Source organism: Marmota monax, unplaced genomic scaffold (assembly GCF_021218885.2).
Source record: "Marmota monax isolate L192 unplaced genomic scaffold, Marmota_monax_Labrador192_F-V1.1 WCK01_AAM20220418_F8-fsc00017, whole genome shotgun sequence".
In the NCBI taxonomy this organism is placed as follows: domain Eukaryota; kingdom Metazoa; phylum Chordata; class Mammalia; order Rodentia; family Sciuridae; genus Marmota; species Marmota monax.
The window spans coordinates 8,153,467-8,169,190 of record NW_026695241.1 but is presented as its reverse complement, the minus strand read 5'-3'; the positions used below and the strand labels follow the sequence as shown (position 1 = coordinate 8,169,190).

Genomic DNA, 15,724 nt, shown 5'->3' with positions numbered 1-15,724 from the left:
CTAACTCAGTCCTGGACCCAAAAAAAGGTGCTGAGCAAGAACTTTATCCTTCCCTGTCCTTCCAATATCTATATCTGGGTAAGATGAAAAACTCATCCCAGTTTGCCTGGGAGTGTCCTGGTTTTAAAACAGAAAGTTCCTATGTCCTAGGAACCTCCAAGGTCCTGGGGAAAATGTGATAGTTGGTTCTGACCCTATATTTGGTCAATGCATAGGCTTCCGGGCTTGCCCTGGCTGAAGAAGACCCTCCTGGGCAAATGGTGACCAAATTTCCCTGTTCAGGGTGCAGGAAAGGGGACCTGTTTTGCCAACGTCCACAGAACCTATATTCTTAGAAAGTGAAGTTTTGCCAGAGGATCAGCACCCAAATTTCTTGGCCTTTCATCAACAGGGCAGACGGTACTTGTCCCGTCCTTCCCTATAGAGATAAGTGACTCAAATTTTTGCATTTAGGAAAGTCAATATTTATGTCATTCCCTCCTCTTTGGTTAGCTGATCAGTTAGCCATCTGGGGAATCAGACTGCATTGACAGTGTTTATGCAGCCAGGAAAAGGAACATGTGGGCCCAGGAAGGAGAGGGGAACTTTCTCCTTCAGCAACTTTCTCCTGGGGCCCTTTATGTAGAAGGAGGACAACAGTTCCCCTTAAAGGCACCATCCCTCTCTTGCTCTGTCTTTTTTTCTCTCTCCCTTCTTTCATTTAGCTCTTTCTTTCTCCTCCATTTGTCCTGCTTTCTTATTTCTTTTCCTCTGTTCCTAGAGAACTACATGATTTTTTTAAAGCCACAAAATTCATCTTTCCTTTTCTCACTTATGTGTGGGTTCTCACATAAATTTACAGGAGTAAAGACTGTGCCTGTGGCCATAGGGATAAATCTGTCTCTGTGGGTCCAACAACTGGGGCAGACACAAAAGACAAATGAAAGGGGACAGCTGGTTCCACTTCCCCATGGCAGGCCACTGTTGGACAACTTTGGTCTCATAGAAAATGGACCCAGAGACACCTGGGCTGCACTCCCACACCGACCTGAGCCCTGAAGGACAGGCCAGCTCTCCTAGGCTCCTTATGAGTCTGATTTGCTGAAAAGGGACAACTGCACATCTCCCTCTGCCTGAGTCTGCTTTAATTTACTTTTTTCCCCCCTTTTCATTTACCTTTTTTTAAAAAATCAGTTGTTGTTTACAAGAATCCCTAGGGTTCATGGACTGGTAAGGAATCACCATATTTTCTCAGTTGCCAAAAGAAGGTTCTTGAAATAATGGCTCTTCTAGTCAATTTGAGGTAAAGATTCAAAACTGGAAAGCCTTATGAGACCTGCCTGGAGCCAAGGACCCTCTAACCCACAGAGAGGAGGCAGTTCCTGATGGCAGCTAATCTGATGTCAAGAATACTTGTAGTTTGGAAAGGGGGGCCTACCTCTTCTTTTGTCTTTTTGGATAGAACCCGCAGCCAGTCTCCGATCATACTGAGGACAGCTGCAAAGTAGGCAAGGCCGACCAGGATCCAAAACCACACTAGGGGCTTATACCACTCCCGGTAATTGATGCCAGCGTTTCCCCCTGAAAACAATCAAGCGTTACTTTAGCCATCATCTAGCATTTGGTCTTTGCAGAACAAACGTATCCAGCCCATGCGGCAGAGATGCTCTGACACCATCATATGACACTCAGCAGTTGAGCTTGCTGTATAACCGAAGGACAGCTGTGGGTCCCTTCCCCAGGACAGCCTGACTTGGGTCTCAACTTTGATTCTTGATCACCAACCTTAATACCTGTAGCAGACAAATGTCAGCGGCCAACTTGACCCTCCTCTTCTCCACCTGAGCATGGAGGATGAATGACTTCAGCCTAAGGTACCTCAGCCCAGACGCAGTTGTCATTCTTCTCTTTTACACTTCTCTAAATTTATTTTAATAAAAATCAAATAATCCTCAAATGATCCCAGGTGGTTTTGAACTCTTAGAACCATTTCCATCTGAAGTGCACATGAATCTACCAAGAGATGGGTGGAATTAGGCACCATGGCCTTGCAGAGGCTTTGATCTTCGAATTAGCGATTTAATGCTAAGAGATGGTGTTTACATGATGCTAATCCAAAGGGTCAATTAGGCTGAGCAATTAGAATCTCATAAACTCAAACTAAAAGGGACCTGTGAGGCCAGCTAGTCCAATCCCTTTATTTTATAAATAAGGATTACAGTTAAAAATCCATCAAACCCAATTGGCCAGTTGCCTGATGGTATTGACTAGCTGTTTCATTGAAAGAACAAGTCATTTATTCCAAATAATTAGCCCATTTATTCCAGCCTTCCTGCAAGCACTGTTGAGGGCAGCCGTGCAAAACAGGCTCCAAGCCCAGCCCACTCTCCCAAGGAAGTGAGGAAGCTCAGTGGAATGACTGACAGCAGCCTGGTTCTCACTCTCGGCAGCACTGTTACCCAGCAAAGCAGGCAGGAGCTGTTTCCAAGGTGACAGGTACTAGCAGTGTGTTAGGAATTACAGTATTAGGTGATGAGTGATTGCTAGGCTTTCCAATTGTCTCCTTTGTGACCACATCTATCACCACCTACAGGTGGTCAGACACTAGGCCCTGTGGTTCTTCTAAACCCGCTCAGACCCACACCGCAACGCAGCCCGAAAGGGATTGACAGCTACTGCGGAAGCACATGGCAGAAGGAGGGAAGGAGATGGGAAGCACACCTCCAGAACAGCAAGCTTTCTTTTATTCTGCAGTGAAGTCTACCCATCAGGCACAGGAAGGCTGACTTTCTAAGTGTGGAAATGGTCCCCGGGTTACAGAAGGAGTCTGGGTTTTATAGTTTACAATAAGGTCTTGAATTAATCCTTGGAGATTGCGGATGTGCCATTTGGACAGTCAGGGACCTAGTTGTTCAGGTTAAAATTTTAACTCAGGAAGGCAGTTGTAAAAAGTTTGAAACTCCTTGTCCCTGGGAAGGACTCACGACTCGGTGTTCACTGTTTATTGTCTTCCTCTGGACCCACTGGTACCTAAAGCTTCACTATTTGCTTTTCTCCTTCCAGGACTCATCTGCAATGGGAGAGGGCGAAAGTCCAGGGCCCAGTGTTTCAGTATTCACCCACTCCCTTTAGGACCCATTGTGGTTGGGAAGGGGTGAATGTTTGCTTTTGGTGGAGGTGCTGGGGCTGAACCCGGGAAGGGGTGAAAGTTGGCTTTCTCCCTCAGGCCCATTGTTACTGGGAAAGGATGTACTGGGAGAGGTTTAATGTTTGGCTAATTTCCTCTCCCTCCTGCCAAGCTACACTGTCCCTCCATTTTCCCTAGGGGGTGGGGGCTGTCTTGTAGGAATATTATTTTCCATAACCCTTTAACTACCACCTCCTAAGGTGAGAAATTCACTGCCTCAGGGCTGTGTGTCCAGTCCCCGGTCAGCAGCTCTCCTCACAGCTTTCTTTAGGATACAATCTGAGTTTCTATAACATTGAGTGAGTTTTGAGGTTTCTTTTGTTTCTGTGCTAAAAAGCTATAGCTTTCTCCTTTGGGCTGAGAGTAAATATCTACCTTTCAGAGTCACTATTGCCCAACCCAGGGTGTCCCCAGAACAATGCAGGAACCACCCTTCCCAGATCCTTTCATCAGCTCAGTGGGAACTTGAAGTTTGGCGTGTGCTCCCAGTATGTCCCTGGGCTGTCCCAGAGTGGGTCAGCTACAAAATAAACCAGCTCATTCCTGGGTGGTGGAGGTTCTGATTACATGTGACCATGTCAGATCACTGCAACTCTCAACGATCAGTAGTGAATATTGTTTTCATGATTGAGCCGGCTTCCCTGTCACTCTCAGAGTTACAGCTGGCCCTCCGAATCTACGCATTATGTATCCATGGGTTCTACCAAAAGTGGATCAAAAATATTTGGGGGAAAAAATTTGCATCTGACCTAAATACGTAGACCTTTTTCCTTTCATTATTCCCTAAACAATAGAGTATAACAATCATTACATGGCTTTTACCTTGTATTATGTATGGCAAGTCATTTAGAGATGTTTTACATGGCTTTTACATTGTATTATGTATGCCAAGTCATTTAGAGATGATTTAAAGCCTATGGAAAGGTGTGCACAGATGGAATGCAAATGCTATGCTGTTTTTATGAAAGGGACTGAAGCATCTGCAGAGTTAGCAACTGCAGGGGTCCTGGAGCCAATTCCTGTGGATGCAGAGATGACTGTATTCATGAAAGGATAGTGAGATGTGTGTTCTCCATATTGGTCTATGTAAGCCCTGGAAACTGGAACTTAGAAAGACCTGATTTAATGACATTCAACACTGTGAATGATTAAGCACCTGTTCTGCAGAAACAAAGGAAATATGGCTCTGTAGTCACTGATAAGCAAGGACATTAAAACCGTGTGGATGCCCAGGACTGTGTAGGTTACACACATTGCTCAGTCCAAGTGGCTAGTAATTCATACCTGAAGAGCATCTGTATCAAAATCTCAACCCTCCTCAGGATCTGCTATTTGTGCCCTCAGGTTAACAGACTGAATTGAGCTAACTGCCTAGAGAGAAAGGTTCATCACAAATATTTGATAATATATAGTCCTTGGGACAGCCCCGTGGTATCTGAAGCACAACCCATTGCAAATTATGCTTGGGGATACTTAAAATACTTTTGAAATACTTCTAAATTCCATCTGTCCTTACACAAATGTACTTTAGATTGGAACCTCAGTTGAATTTTCCCATGTTCCAGCTATGGATGATGCTAAGAAATTATACTTAATACACCTACAATTGTTCCTGTTACTTTTCTCAGTTTCTCTGTGTAGTTTCTCTCCAAAGCTTAGGGCCTCTAGTCAGCAGTGCTTGAGCATTATGCACAAGGAAAGATTGCCAGGCTCCAGGCATTCTGTAATTTTTTTTTTTTTTTTTGTACTGAGGATTGAACCTAGGGATGCTTAACCAGTGAGCCACATCCCCATTACACCAGTTTTGACCACTGAGCCATATCCTCAGCCCTGTTTAGTATTTTATTTAGAGATAGGGTCTTGTTGAGTTGCTTATCACCTTGCTAAATTGCTGAGGCTGGCTTTGAACTCAAGATCCTCCTGTCTCAGCCTCCCGAGCTGCTGGGATTACAAGTGTGTGCAACCACGCCCAGCCCCCAGACCCTTTTTTATTTTTTATTTTGAGACAAGGTCTTGCTAAATCGCTAACTGAAGCTGTTCTCAAACTTGCAACCCTCCTGCCTCAGCTTCCAGAGTCACTGGGATTACAGACATGCACCACTGCCCCCAGCTCTGTAAATAACTTTTAATCGCTTTGACTTTGCTAATTCTTCACCTATAGCCCATAAAAAGGAAAGAGAGGAAAACACTACCATTTCTACAAAGTGGGCCTCAGTCTTCATCTGCACAGTTGGAGCTGTCAGTTATCTATGTTGTAAAATTAACATGGAGGCACCCATACTCCTGTTGACCAGCCTCCAACATTTCTTACCAGATTCCCATAGACTAGTTACCCATCCTCCTTACATTCACTACACCACATGGAGAATTCAAGGCACTGATGGGAACACACACCAGACAAAGTACAGCCTGCCTGGGAGCTCAGCCTCCAAAATGTGAAGGCTGCTGCTGACCAGGAACTGATCAAAGAAACATGCACGCACGCGCGCGCACACACACACACACTCATACACACACACACACACACACACACACACTCTGCCCAACCATTTCGAACTTATGATGGCACTGTTTGATCAAAGCATTCAATTCTTGAAGTAGAAAATGATCAATTGTTGGGCTGGGGTTGGGGCTCAGTGGTAGAGTGCTTGCCTAGCATGTGTGAGGCACTGGGTTCAATTCCCAGCGCCACGTATAAATAAATGAATGAAATAAAGAGGTCCATCAACAAATAAAAAAAATTTTAGAAAGAAAAGAAAATGATCAATTGTCTAAACATCTAGAACCATACCTACAAGGAAGAAGGAGGAGGTGGAATAGAAGCCTCCTGGTATTCCTGCCTTCCTACCACACCTTGGGAAAGCACTACGAAGCCAAGTCTTGATTCATTTTTAAACTCCCCATCCCTGGGTGAAATTCATGGTGGTTTTCTTTCACTCCCTCAAATGTAGTTCATTAACTTCTATTTTTAAAATGAAGATTAAGGAATAAATTATGCTGCCTCTAGACAGTGCTCATCTCCCAGCCCTAAATCTTTCACCTGAGCATACCCAGAACGACTTCTCCAGAGGCAGCGGTTCTCATGTCAGTATCAGGAAGCTCAGCCTGCAGGTCACTCCGTGCTAACTTCTCTCAAGTTTCATATTTGCCTTGTGAAAATACAGCCTTCATGAGTTGATTCAAGCTCCCTTAACAACACTGATAGGACCTAGATTCCTGAGAAATTCATTCTGCTCTTGCATAATTCATATATGGGCACTAAGCATCCCAAGAAGAAGGAGGCTGACTTTCTTTTCTTCTGCCACCAAGTGTGGTGGTGCTCGCCTATAATCCCAGTGGCTCGGGAGGCTGAAGCAGGAGGATCATGAGTTCAAAGCCAGCCTCAGCAAAAGCGAGGTGCTAAGCAACTCAGTGAGACCCTGTCTCTTAATAAAATACAAAAAAAGGGCTGGGGATGTGACTCAGTGATTAAGAGCCCCTGATTTCAATCCCTGGTACCCACCTCCCACCACCCCCCCCCAAAAAAAAAAAAAAACCCTCTGTTCTTTACATCACATAGGACAAAGGGGTTTGAAAAGAACCTGTGCCCAGCAGTGGTGACATGGAATCATTTTCATTGGCTTCTCCGCAAATATCCGCTATTGTGATTTTAAAAAACACAGATGATTTTTTCCCACCAGGACCCCAGTGACTGGGATGCCCAGGGTGCTTACCTGCCACAAAATCACCAAATCCCACCGTGGTCAGAGTGACCACCACAAAATAAATGGATTCCAAGGCCGTCCATCCCTCGATATATTTAAAAATGACAGCAGGGATCGTCACAAACACAACACAGCCAGCCAAGATGAACAGGATGGTTGAGATGACCCGGATCTTGGTCTGACTCACTTGCTTTTTCTAGGAAGAGCAAAGGAGAAATACCGATAGGCAAGTCAGTGGCTTCACCCTGGATTCAGAAGACAGATGCACAGGTCAGTGGCTTTTAAGCTTTCTTCAATCATAGGCTGCTCTGAGGGAAGCTGGTGAAAGCTGCGGTCTCTCTCCTAGAAAAACACACAAGTTTTCAGGTGATCCAGGAGGATCTGAGGCTCCTCAAAATTGACGCCTTTTTTGCACACCAGGTCACGCTTAGTTCACACTTTGAATTCTCCTTTCATGATCCTACAGTTGCAGCCCAGATACTGATTCTCTCTTCCTCACTAGTGCAAACACAGTTCTTTCTCGAGAAAGCCTTGCTGCCATGCCTCATGGGGCATCACTGACCCCTCCCTCAGGGAGAAAGGGGGAGGGGGATGGAGCTCTTTCCACACTGGCAGTGATGGATTACGTCTAGTTTTCCTGACTAGTCTTTCAAAGAATATGCTGGGGGAAAGAAAGACCTGATTGGCTTATGAGAGGTAATGGGACGGTCGCCAACATTCTTCACCAAAAAAAAAAAAAAAAAAAAATGGAATCAGGCCCACTAAGTGTTTGAATGAAAGGGAAAACATAGCCACATCCATCCTCATTTGTGACAACTCAGGCCAAGCACTGGTGTTTTGCAACCTCTTTCCCCACACGGAGGCTGTACACTTATCACACACTTTTGTTTTAAAAATAATTGTTTGAGCTGGTGCTGCGTCCTTCGTGTATGTTGGCCCAGAAGAAACAGGACAGGGCTCAGAATGACAGGGTCACTGTCTAAAGGGGCAGAAGGAGCTTCAGCTCATGGCACCTTTTGAAAGAGTCAGCAGTTTGGTGGCAAACATACTTTTAACAATGGGAATTAGACTGACATGGGGGGGCAAAGGACTCATGCCAGGGGGTGAGAGGTAGACAGACAGACAGCATCACTGGGAAGCACCTCCATGCGCCCAGAACACAGTGCGGCGTTTTGGTGGAATGACCCTCCGGGTCTTTTCCAGACTCTCCGAATTGGTGCTGAAGATTGTCATCAGGGGTCCTTGGAACCACACGCTGTCATAAATAAATGAAATATATGTTTAACGGGTGCATAAAGAAAATGTGATGTATATATACACAATGGAGCTTTATTCAGTCATAAAAAGGAGTGAAATTACGTCATCTGCTGGAAAATGGATGGAACTTGAGAGCACCATGTGACGCTAGAGAGAGAAAAAAAAAAAAATGAAGGGGGATCTCATGGACTTACAAGGAGACCAGAAGAGGAGAGGAAGAGGGAGGGGGAGGGAAAGGGAAGACACTGGGACACTGGGGAATGGAATTGACCAAGTTCATGTTACATGCGTATCTGAATATATCACAATGAATCCCACCATTACGTACAATTATAATGTTCCAAGAAGAAATAAATTTTAAAAAGAAATGTATGTTCAATACCAGAGTGCATGGTCTGTCTATATTGCCTAAATTGATTTTAGGAAAAGCAACTGCACTTGGAGCTATCGACACAGGAAATCTTTATCACACCGTCTGCCTCCTATTCATGGCCTTCTGGTGAGTCAGAAGGCCAAGAACCACAGAGCAGAGAAAGCTTGCACATTCAGGTACTTCACTTTACTGATGCAGAATGAGTGCCCACAGGGGTTAGGGGACTTGCATGAATATGCTGCTGCTACAGAGAGACAGAGCTAAGATTAGAATTCTGGTGGAGCTAACCCTCAGTCTGGTGCACAAAGATGGAAACAGTTTTCCAAGTTATTCAGCAACTCGGCAAACCAAGCCAAGCTGGGCTCCCTCGCACGGGACACCAGACTCACTCACACTGAAGAGCAGGCCACCCCGAGCCCCTTCTGGGAAGGAAGACTGAGAGTAAGAACTAGCCACTGGGTGATCCGTCCAGGAAAGTCAAAGAAGTATACAAAGGAGTCATGCGCTTGGACTCCTGGCAGGGTGCTCAGTCTATCAAATGGGATCTGTACTCTTCCACTGCCCCCTCCTCATCTCCTCAAAAAAGCCACACTAGAAAAAAAAAATCACAATCTGTTGATGTTGTTGGAACTGCATATGAAAATATCAATTTTTTTCCACACATGAAAGAATCGTGACAAGATGAATTACCTGAGCACCATATGGAATGTTCTGCCCTCTCATGAATTTCCATATCAGATACTAAGGCAGGGCTTTGTGAGGGCAGCTGAGCCCCTCTGGGGACCCAGGAACTTATTAGGCTAGTTTTGTTTGTAAACATGCAGGCAAAGTTCAAAGCCCAAAAGGAGGCTGCACCTTAGATCATTAAGCTCATCTAATTGCTGGCAACGGGAACATCAACGTCTCCCCTTCTATAAATCGCCCTCCTCAAACACATAATGAAATTAAAGTGAATTAAATGTTTGTGAGACGCTTGTTAAGTCATCAATTAGGATGTGAGTGCAATTGCAAGCTAAATGAGGTTGAGATTGGCAAAGAAGGGCTTGAAGCGCACAGGAAGCTGACGATCTGCCCGGGCTTCCTCAGATAGGCCAGGGAACGACAGTGACTGGCCAGAGTGGGTTTGATTGGAGGAAGAGAAAGTGTCACCAAGGCTAGATAGATGCTGGTGTCTTGATTGCAGTGTCTACTGGAGAACTGATCAGCAAAGTGAACACTTCTCTGCTCACCACCCGAGCCAACCAGTGTGTCCCTGGGCTGCTTCTCCCAGGTACCCAAGGGCGATGCTCAGAAAATGCTTGGAGCATTTTAATTATCTGGGGTATTTTAAATGTCTTCATGTTTGAGTCCGCTTTTTCACTGCTGGGACCCAAAGACCCAACAAGAACAACTTAGAAGAGGAAAAGTTTATTTTGGCTCACAGTTCCAGAGGGTCAGTCCATGGTCTCCTGACCCTTGCTCTGGGCCAGAACAAGGTGAGGCAGAACAGAACATCATGGCAGAAGGGTGTGGCAGAGAAAAACAGCTCAGAACATGACAAGACAGGAAGCAGAGAGCTCAACTCACCAGGGACAAAATGTAAACCCCAAAGGCACATCCCCAGTGACCTGCTTCCTCCAGTCACACCTACCTGCCTACAGCTACCACCATAGAGTAAATCCATACCAGTGGATTAATCCGCCGATTTGGTGACAGCTCTCATAACGTGATCATTTCACCCCTGGACATTCTTGCATGGTCTCACACGTGGGCTTTTGGGGAACACCTCATATATAAACCATAACAAGAAATAAATATCTCAGACCTGTGTAGATGCATGAAAATATGTGTTTTCCCGTACTTCATTATAAAAAGATAATGTGAGGAATGTTCCCTCATATCTGACTGAAGAGAATCTCTGTGGAGCTTCAGGAGGTCCATGTTGGTTGTGCCTTCCTGGATCATTATCTTCTATAAGTACCTCCTTTTGGGAAGACCTCATTCTTCCCTGGTCTGTCAGTGCCAACTCCACATTCGGCTCTCGGACACTCTCAGCTCACCATTCTGGAAGCTTTTGTATTTGTCTTTCAATTTATTTCCCCCTCACTTTTTAGCATCCTTCTAAAACTGCTCAGAATTGAAGTCAATGCCTGGGACATCAGGAACCAGCTGCAGAGGACCCCTGAGAGACACGGCCGTGCGTGTCCTCTCTGCCTCCCCCAGCCCCGAGGCCCAAGCCACTTACTAACAGAGCAGGGCTCCCCCCGCACAGTTGCTAAGCAAAACCATGCTGCTCGTTTAACAGTAAGCAGAGCATCCCACAGAACTCTCAGGAGCCCAGATCTAAGAGAGCCAAGGTGTCCTCGGGCGACCATCTTTGTTGTCTGGGTTTGGTATGATATTCAGGCAGATGCGACAGGCTCCTTGTCTCCTGCTGCCCCAATCTTGTCCTCACACACTTTGTTGATTTGGTTAGAGCAGATGATGGGTTCTTTCCTGCTCCCTGCACAAATAATACAGAGCAAAACCACCTCCCATGCCTGACCTACGCTGGCTGTAGGCATTTTGAAGAACTCAAAATCCATCTCCGGGAGAGTTTATTTAGTTGGCAAAAAATTATATATGTAATTATCCCAAGGAGCAAATGACCAGCACTCAGAGGTCCCCTTGGAGAGAGGGATGTAAACATGGACAACTCAAGCTGTGTTTACTCGTTCAGACCTCAGAGGGCTGAGCCACACGGCCAATTATCACCGAGCACAATTCCCTGCCTGTTTGTGTTGACTTACCCGTTTTATTTTAAAGAGCACAAATATATCTGTTCCTTTGTGGGCTCTTTTTTTTTTTTCATTTGATTTGTACTCTTCTCTAATACTCTCCCCTCTTCGCATCTTTGTGGGATTTCTTAGAATTCTAACATTAACACTCCAGATGGTTTTGTCTGGTTGAACACTTTGGGGGTGATGGCTGGGGGAGGGTGTGATTTTCAGTCAGGACACTGGAGAGTTCATATTCAAAGACACAGCAATAAAAATCCTAGGACAGGAGCTAGAGAGGCAGAGCCCTAGTTTATAGTTTGGTCTGGTCGAAATGCAAACTTGTCACCATGGTAATACAACTGAACCAAGGATGACTTCTCAAAATGGAAAGATAATAGGGACAGGGACTGTCTCACAAAAGAATTGAGTTTGTTTTCTTACATTATTATGGGTTTTTTTCTAAAAGGTCCCTTTACAGCTAATAGTTTCAGCATCACAACCAGCAATTCTATAAACTTGAAGAGAGCTTTTAAATGTCTGCTATTCATCTCTGTGGTGGATAAACACACATCAGTGAGAACAGTGTAGTAAAATCTCCATGGAGACTGCTGGATATGTCCTACTCCAAAGCTGAGTACACAAATGCATAATATCTACATTTTTTTTAAAAAAAAAAAAAGGAGTTATATCCAGCCTCTGAGTCACGCTGCAACATGCAGCAGATTGGCCAATTCATCACTGGTCTGACAATGTAGGTGCATCTGGGATGAAGAAAAAGTTAAGTTCACAGAAATTAAAAACTCTTGAGCTATTCCACTCTGGGAAGACTTTAATGAAAATCTTTGAAAGTTGGTGACTGTTAACATTTGAAAATAATATGTTACTGGAACACATGATTTTGCATTCAAAACTCAACTGGTTAATTCATCTAGCACATCATTCCTAAGAACTTCATATGCCACAGTCTGCTCCAGTTGCAAAGGACGTGGCAATGGAGAGAGGAAAGTTAGGATCTTTCTTCATGAACAACAATTCCAGAAGCCAAGGGAAGGCTAGCAACACCTGAGTCTTCAGCTGAAAATGCTGTGTCAGGTGCCCATCATGACATCCTGTCCTGGTAAATACTGAAGACAAAATTTAGTATCTAATGACATTCCAATGTTGTTGTTTTTTTCCTCCATCACCTGGGAGAGACGAAGAAAAGAATACTATTCTTGTATCTCTGGTGTGTGCCAACTGTAGTGGATGACCTGTGGAGCATTGTTAACCAAGCCTCTAAAGCCACGTCCCAGAGGCTGGAATGGCCCATGAGCCAATCATATTACATGTGGGAAGCATGCAGACCAGGCCTCCGTGGAAGAACAGGCCTTCTCTTTAGTTGATGCATGAAAGGGAGGTCCATGGAAAGGAAAGAAGGCCACCTGCTGTTGAGTCATGTGGACCAAGTCCTGACCGATGCCCTGCCCAGCTGCTCACCTATCCAGACTCTTAAGCGTAGTCCACCCAGATTTCAGCAGCAAGAGGAACAATGTCCCTCCCCCTCTTTGAACACACAGCATACAATAATACTATAGTAATAGAACCACAGCTGTAGACAGCTGAAAGGTGGACTCACTCTTCTCTTCCATTGGCTAACAAGGCTCAAGGCCACAGCTCACTGGCTAAGTAGGGCACCACAGAGAGGGCACAAGATCCCCCACAGGACAAATGCTCACCCCCCCACACCTCACTGTTTCCTTCCTTGTACAGGAAGCTCCACCCAGGGCAACACCCAGGCCACTCAGCTCTTATTTTGACCCAGAAACTATGCATTCACCCTCTTCCTCTCTCCTTCATTTTGGGGCTAAAATTTCCCCCCAAAAGTGCCCTTGTGGTCTCCTAATTCTAGGGTTGAATTAGGAAACCCATCTGGCCACAGATATGTCATATTCTCCAGTATTGAGAGTAGAGTAATATTATGCTTCCATCTGTCATCTCCTTTATCTTATTTCTAAGCAACTCAGACCTGGGATGGGAAAGAGGGGACGCTACCTTTGGGGCCCTTTCAAAGTCCCAGATCATCTCAACTCCCTCGCCCTCCTCATCCAACACACACACACACACACACACACACACACGTACTCCTGGTACGAAGTTTTTTGTTTGTTTGTTTTTGTTTTTTTAGCAGAAAGTCTTCCATCAGCTTCTAACTCTGCAACATCTGACAGACTGACCAAGTCAGGACTCTGCTGATTTCACCATGCAAAGTTCTTGAGAGTTTGGATTATTCACCGTGAAGGAGGGAACAGTTGAGACCATCTGCCGCACAGTAAGTTCCCCTAAAGGGAAGGCAACCTGCCTTCTGTAGACTGTGGATGTTCACCAGGAAGGAACACATAATTAAAAGCAAAAATGTAAGAACAAGACTGCAGTGAGTCTGCCGCTGAGGGTGCTCTCCTACAAGGAGGTATGGCATTTGGGAAAGCCCTTAAGGAAACCTGAGCCCTGGGTACAGCAGTCTGGGAGGGACCAGACCCTTGCACAGGGATTGGAGTGAGCAGGGGAGCAGGGAGAGCAGGGCTTGGAGTCAGGATAGAGTAGCAAAACTCACCAGGTAGAGTGAAAGGTTCACTTGCTCCACGGTGAATTATCTAGGAATGTTCTAGTCTCTCATCCTCCAGCTCCTCACTCCCCACACTCAGGTATGAGTAACTCAGAGGGAAGGCATTTGTGAGTTGCTGGGCTGCCCAGGAATCAAAGTAAGTGAAAAACAGGCATGCATTTTCTGTATCCTTGTTTATTTTGCCTATTAGAAGAGGTTTTTGGTTTTTTTTAAAAGCCTCCAAAATGAGCCATATTTGGGTCAATAACTACAAAAATGCCTAGGAATTAAACAATACCCCCCACCAAATTAGCTCCTCATTTCTTTATTTCTTTTCAAATACTTTTTTTAAATTTTTGTTCTGCTTAGATGACGTTGGTATATATAAAAATAATGTAAAATCAGCATACCACAGTGACACAGCCACATCAATATTTCTAGCAGCTCAATTCACAATAGCTAAGCTGTGGAACCAATGTAGGTGCCCATCAACAGATGAATAGATAAAGAAAATGTGGTATATATACACAATGAAATATTACTCAGCCATAAAGAAGAATGAAATTATGGCATTTGCCAGTAAATGGATGAAACTGGAGACTATCAGACAAACAGTTTTAATGCAAGCACATAGGGATGCTTATGCAAACAAAACTACAAAGAATAATGAAATAAGCATTAAGAAATCTTACAGGGAAAAGACATACGAAGTAGAAGAGAAAGAAAGCAATGAGAAACAAAATTAAGAAGTCTTTAGGAATAATTGAGGAACATAATTGAGGAAAAATATTTCAAAGTATAAAATGCACAGGCAGAACATCTGCCGCACAGTAAGTTCCCCTAAAGGGAAGGCAACCTGCCTTCTGTAGACTGTGGATGTTCACCAGGGAAAAACACATAATTAAAAGCAAAAATGTAAGAAGAAGATTGAGCGAGTCTGCTGCTGAGGGTGCTCTCCTACAAGGAGGTATGGCATTTGGGAAAGCCCTTAAGGAAGCCTGAGCCCTGGGTGCAGCAGTCTGGGAAGGACCAGACCCTTGCACAGGGATCTAGAATTTTCCTTAAGATATAAGAAGGCCTCTTGCCTAAGCTTGTGCTGATTGTTTCAGAGATAGAAATAAAATGGAGAGAAGAGAGAAAGAGCTATGCATGAGCTTTCTACTTCTACTGGGAACAGGTTAGGTAAGAAGAGAGTACCACTTTGTAGATGGAGAGAGAGCGTAAACTGAGAATCCCTGCTTTGAGGGAAATCAACAGAAACATCCAGAGCTGAGAAAATTCTTAAGCAGGATATTTTTCCAGCTATGAAGGCAGTTGAGCTCTGTGACTTTCCTTCAGTCGGTTCATGTTCATCATGCACCATCCTCTGGCGGGTATTGTGCGGACTTCAGAATGGGCCCCAAGCTCACGGAGCTGGAGGAGGCAAGGTAAGCATTAAATGTCACAAAGGCAAATGCATAATATGTAATTTCCTATGAAATGACCTCACAAAGTGAGAGAAGCGGCCAAAAGGCACTGTTGAGCTGTTTTCCCATCACAGTGCCCGTATTCATCATCCATACCTCAAGATGCCACCACTGTGGGAAAGGGAGTAGCTACAAATGATCCAAGGTTCAAGATTAGTGTTGGAGAGAAACAGCCTTGCGAGGAGACCAAGAAGTTCCAGTGAACTCGCATTTTGTTTACACTGGCTGTTTTCTGCTCCTGAAATCTGCATTTACAGCCTCACGGCAGAATCATCCAGGATGGATACTTTGTCAACCGGAGAGATCTGTCCTCTTCGAATCTCATCCAAGTTGCTTACAAATGCCTCAGGGAGGTTCTAGGTTCCAAGTTTACATGGATTGTGGACAAATAAATAAACACACAATTTATCTGTTTATTAATCTTTCATTCATCTGCAAT

The 15,724-nt window shown here is 44.7% G+C and overlaps 1 protein-coding gene across 1 annotated transcript in view; it reads right to left on the bottom strand.

Moving 5' to 3' along the window:
- The window catches only part of Kcnk10 (potassium two pore domain channel subfamily K member 10), a 126,665-nt gene that overhangs the window by 4,901 nt on the left and 106,040 nt on the right, over nt 1-15,724 (bottom strand). Inside the window, exons 5-6 of the mRNA XM_058577792.1 lie at nt 6,880-7,066; nt 1,418-1,560 (exon numbers count right to left, since the gene is read on the bottom strand). Coding sequence (XP_058433775.1) covers nt 1,418-1,560; nt 6,880-7,066 — 330 coding nt within the window. The remainder of the gene's footprint in view (nt 1-1,417; nt 1,561-6,879; nt 7,067-15,724) is intronic.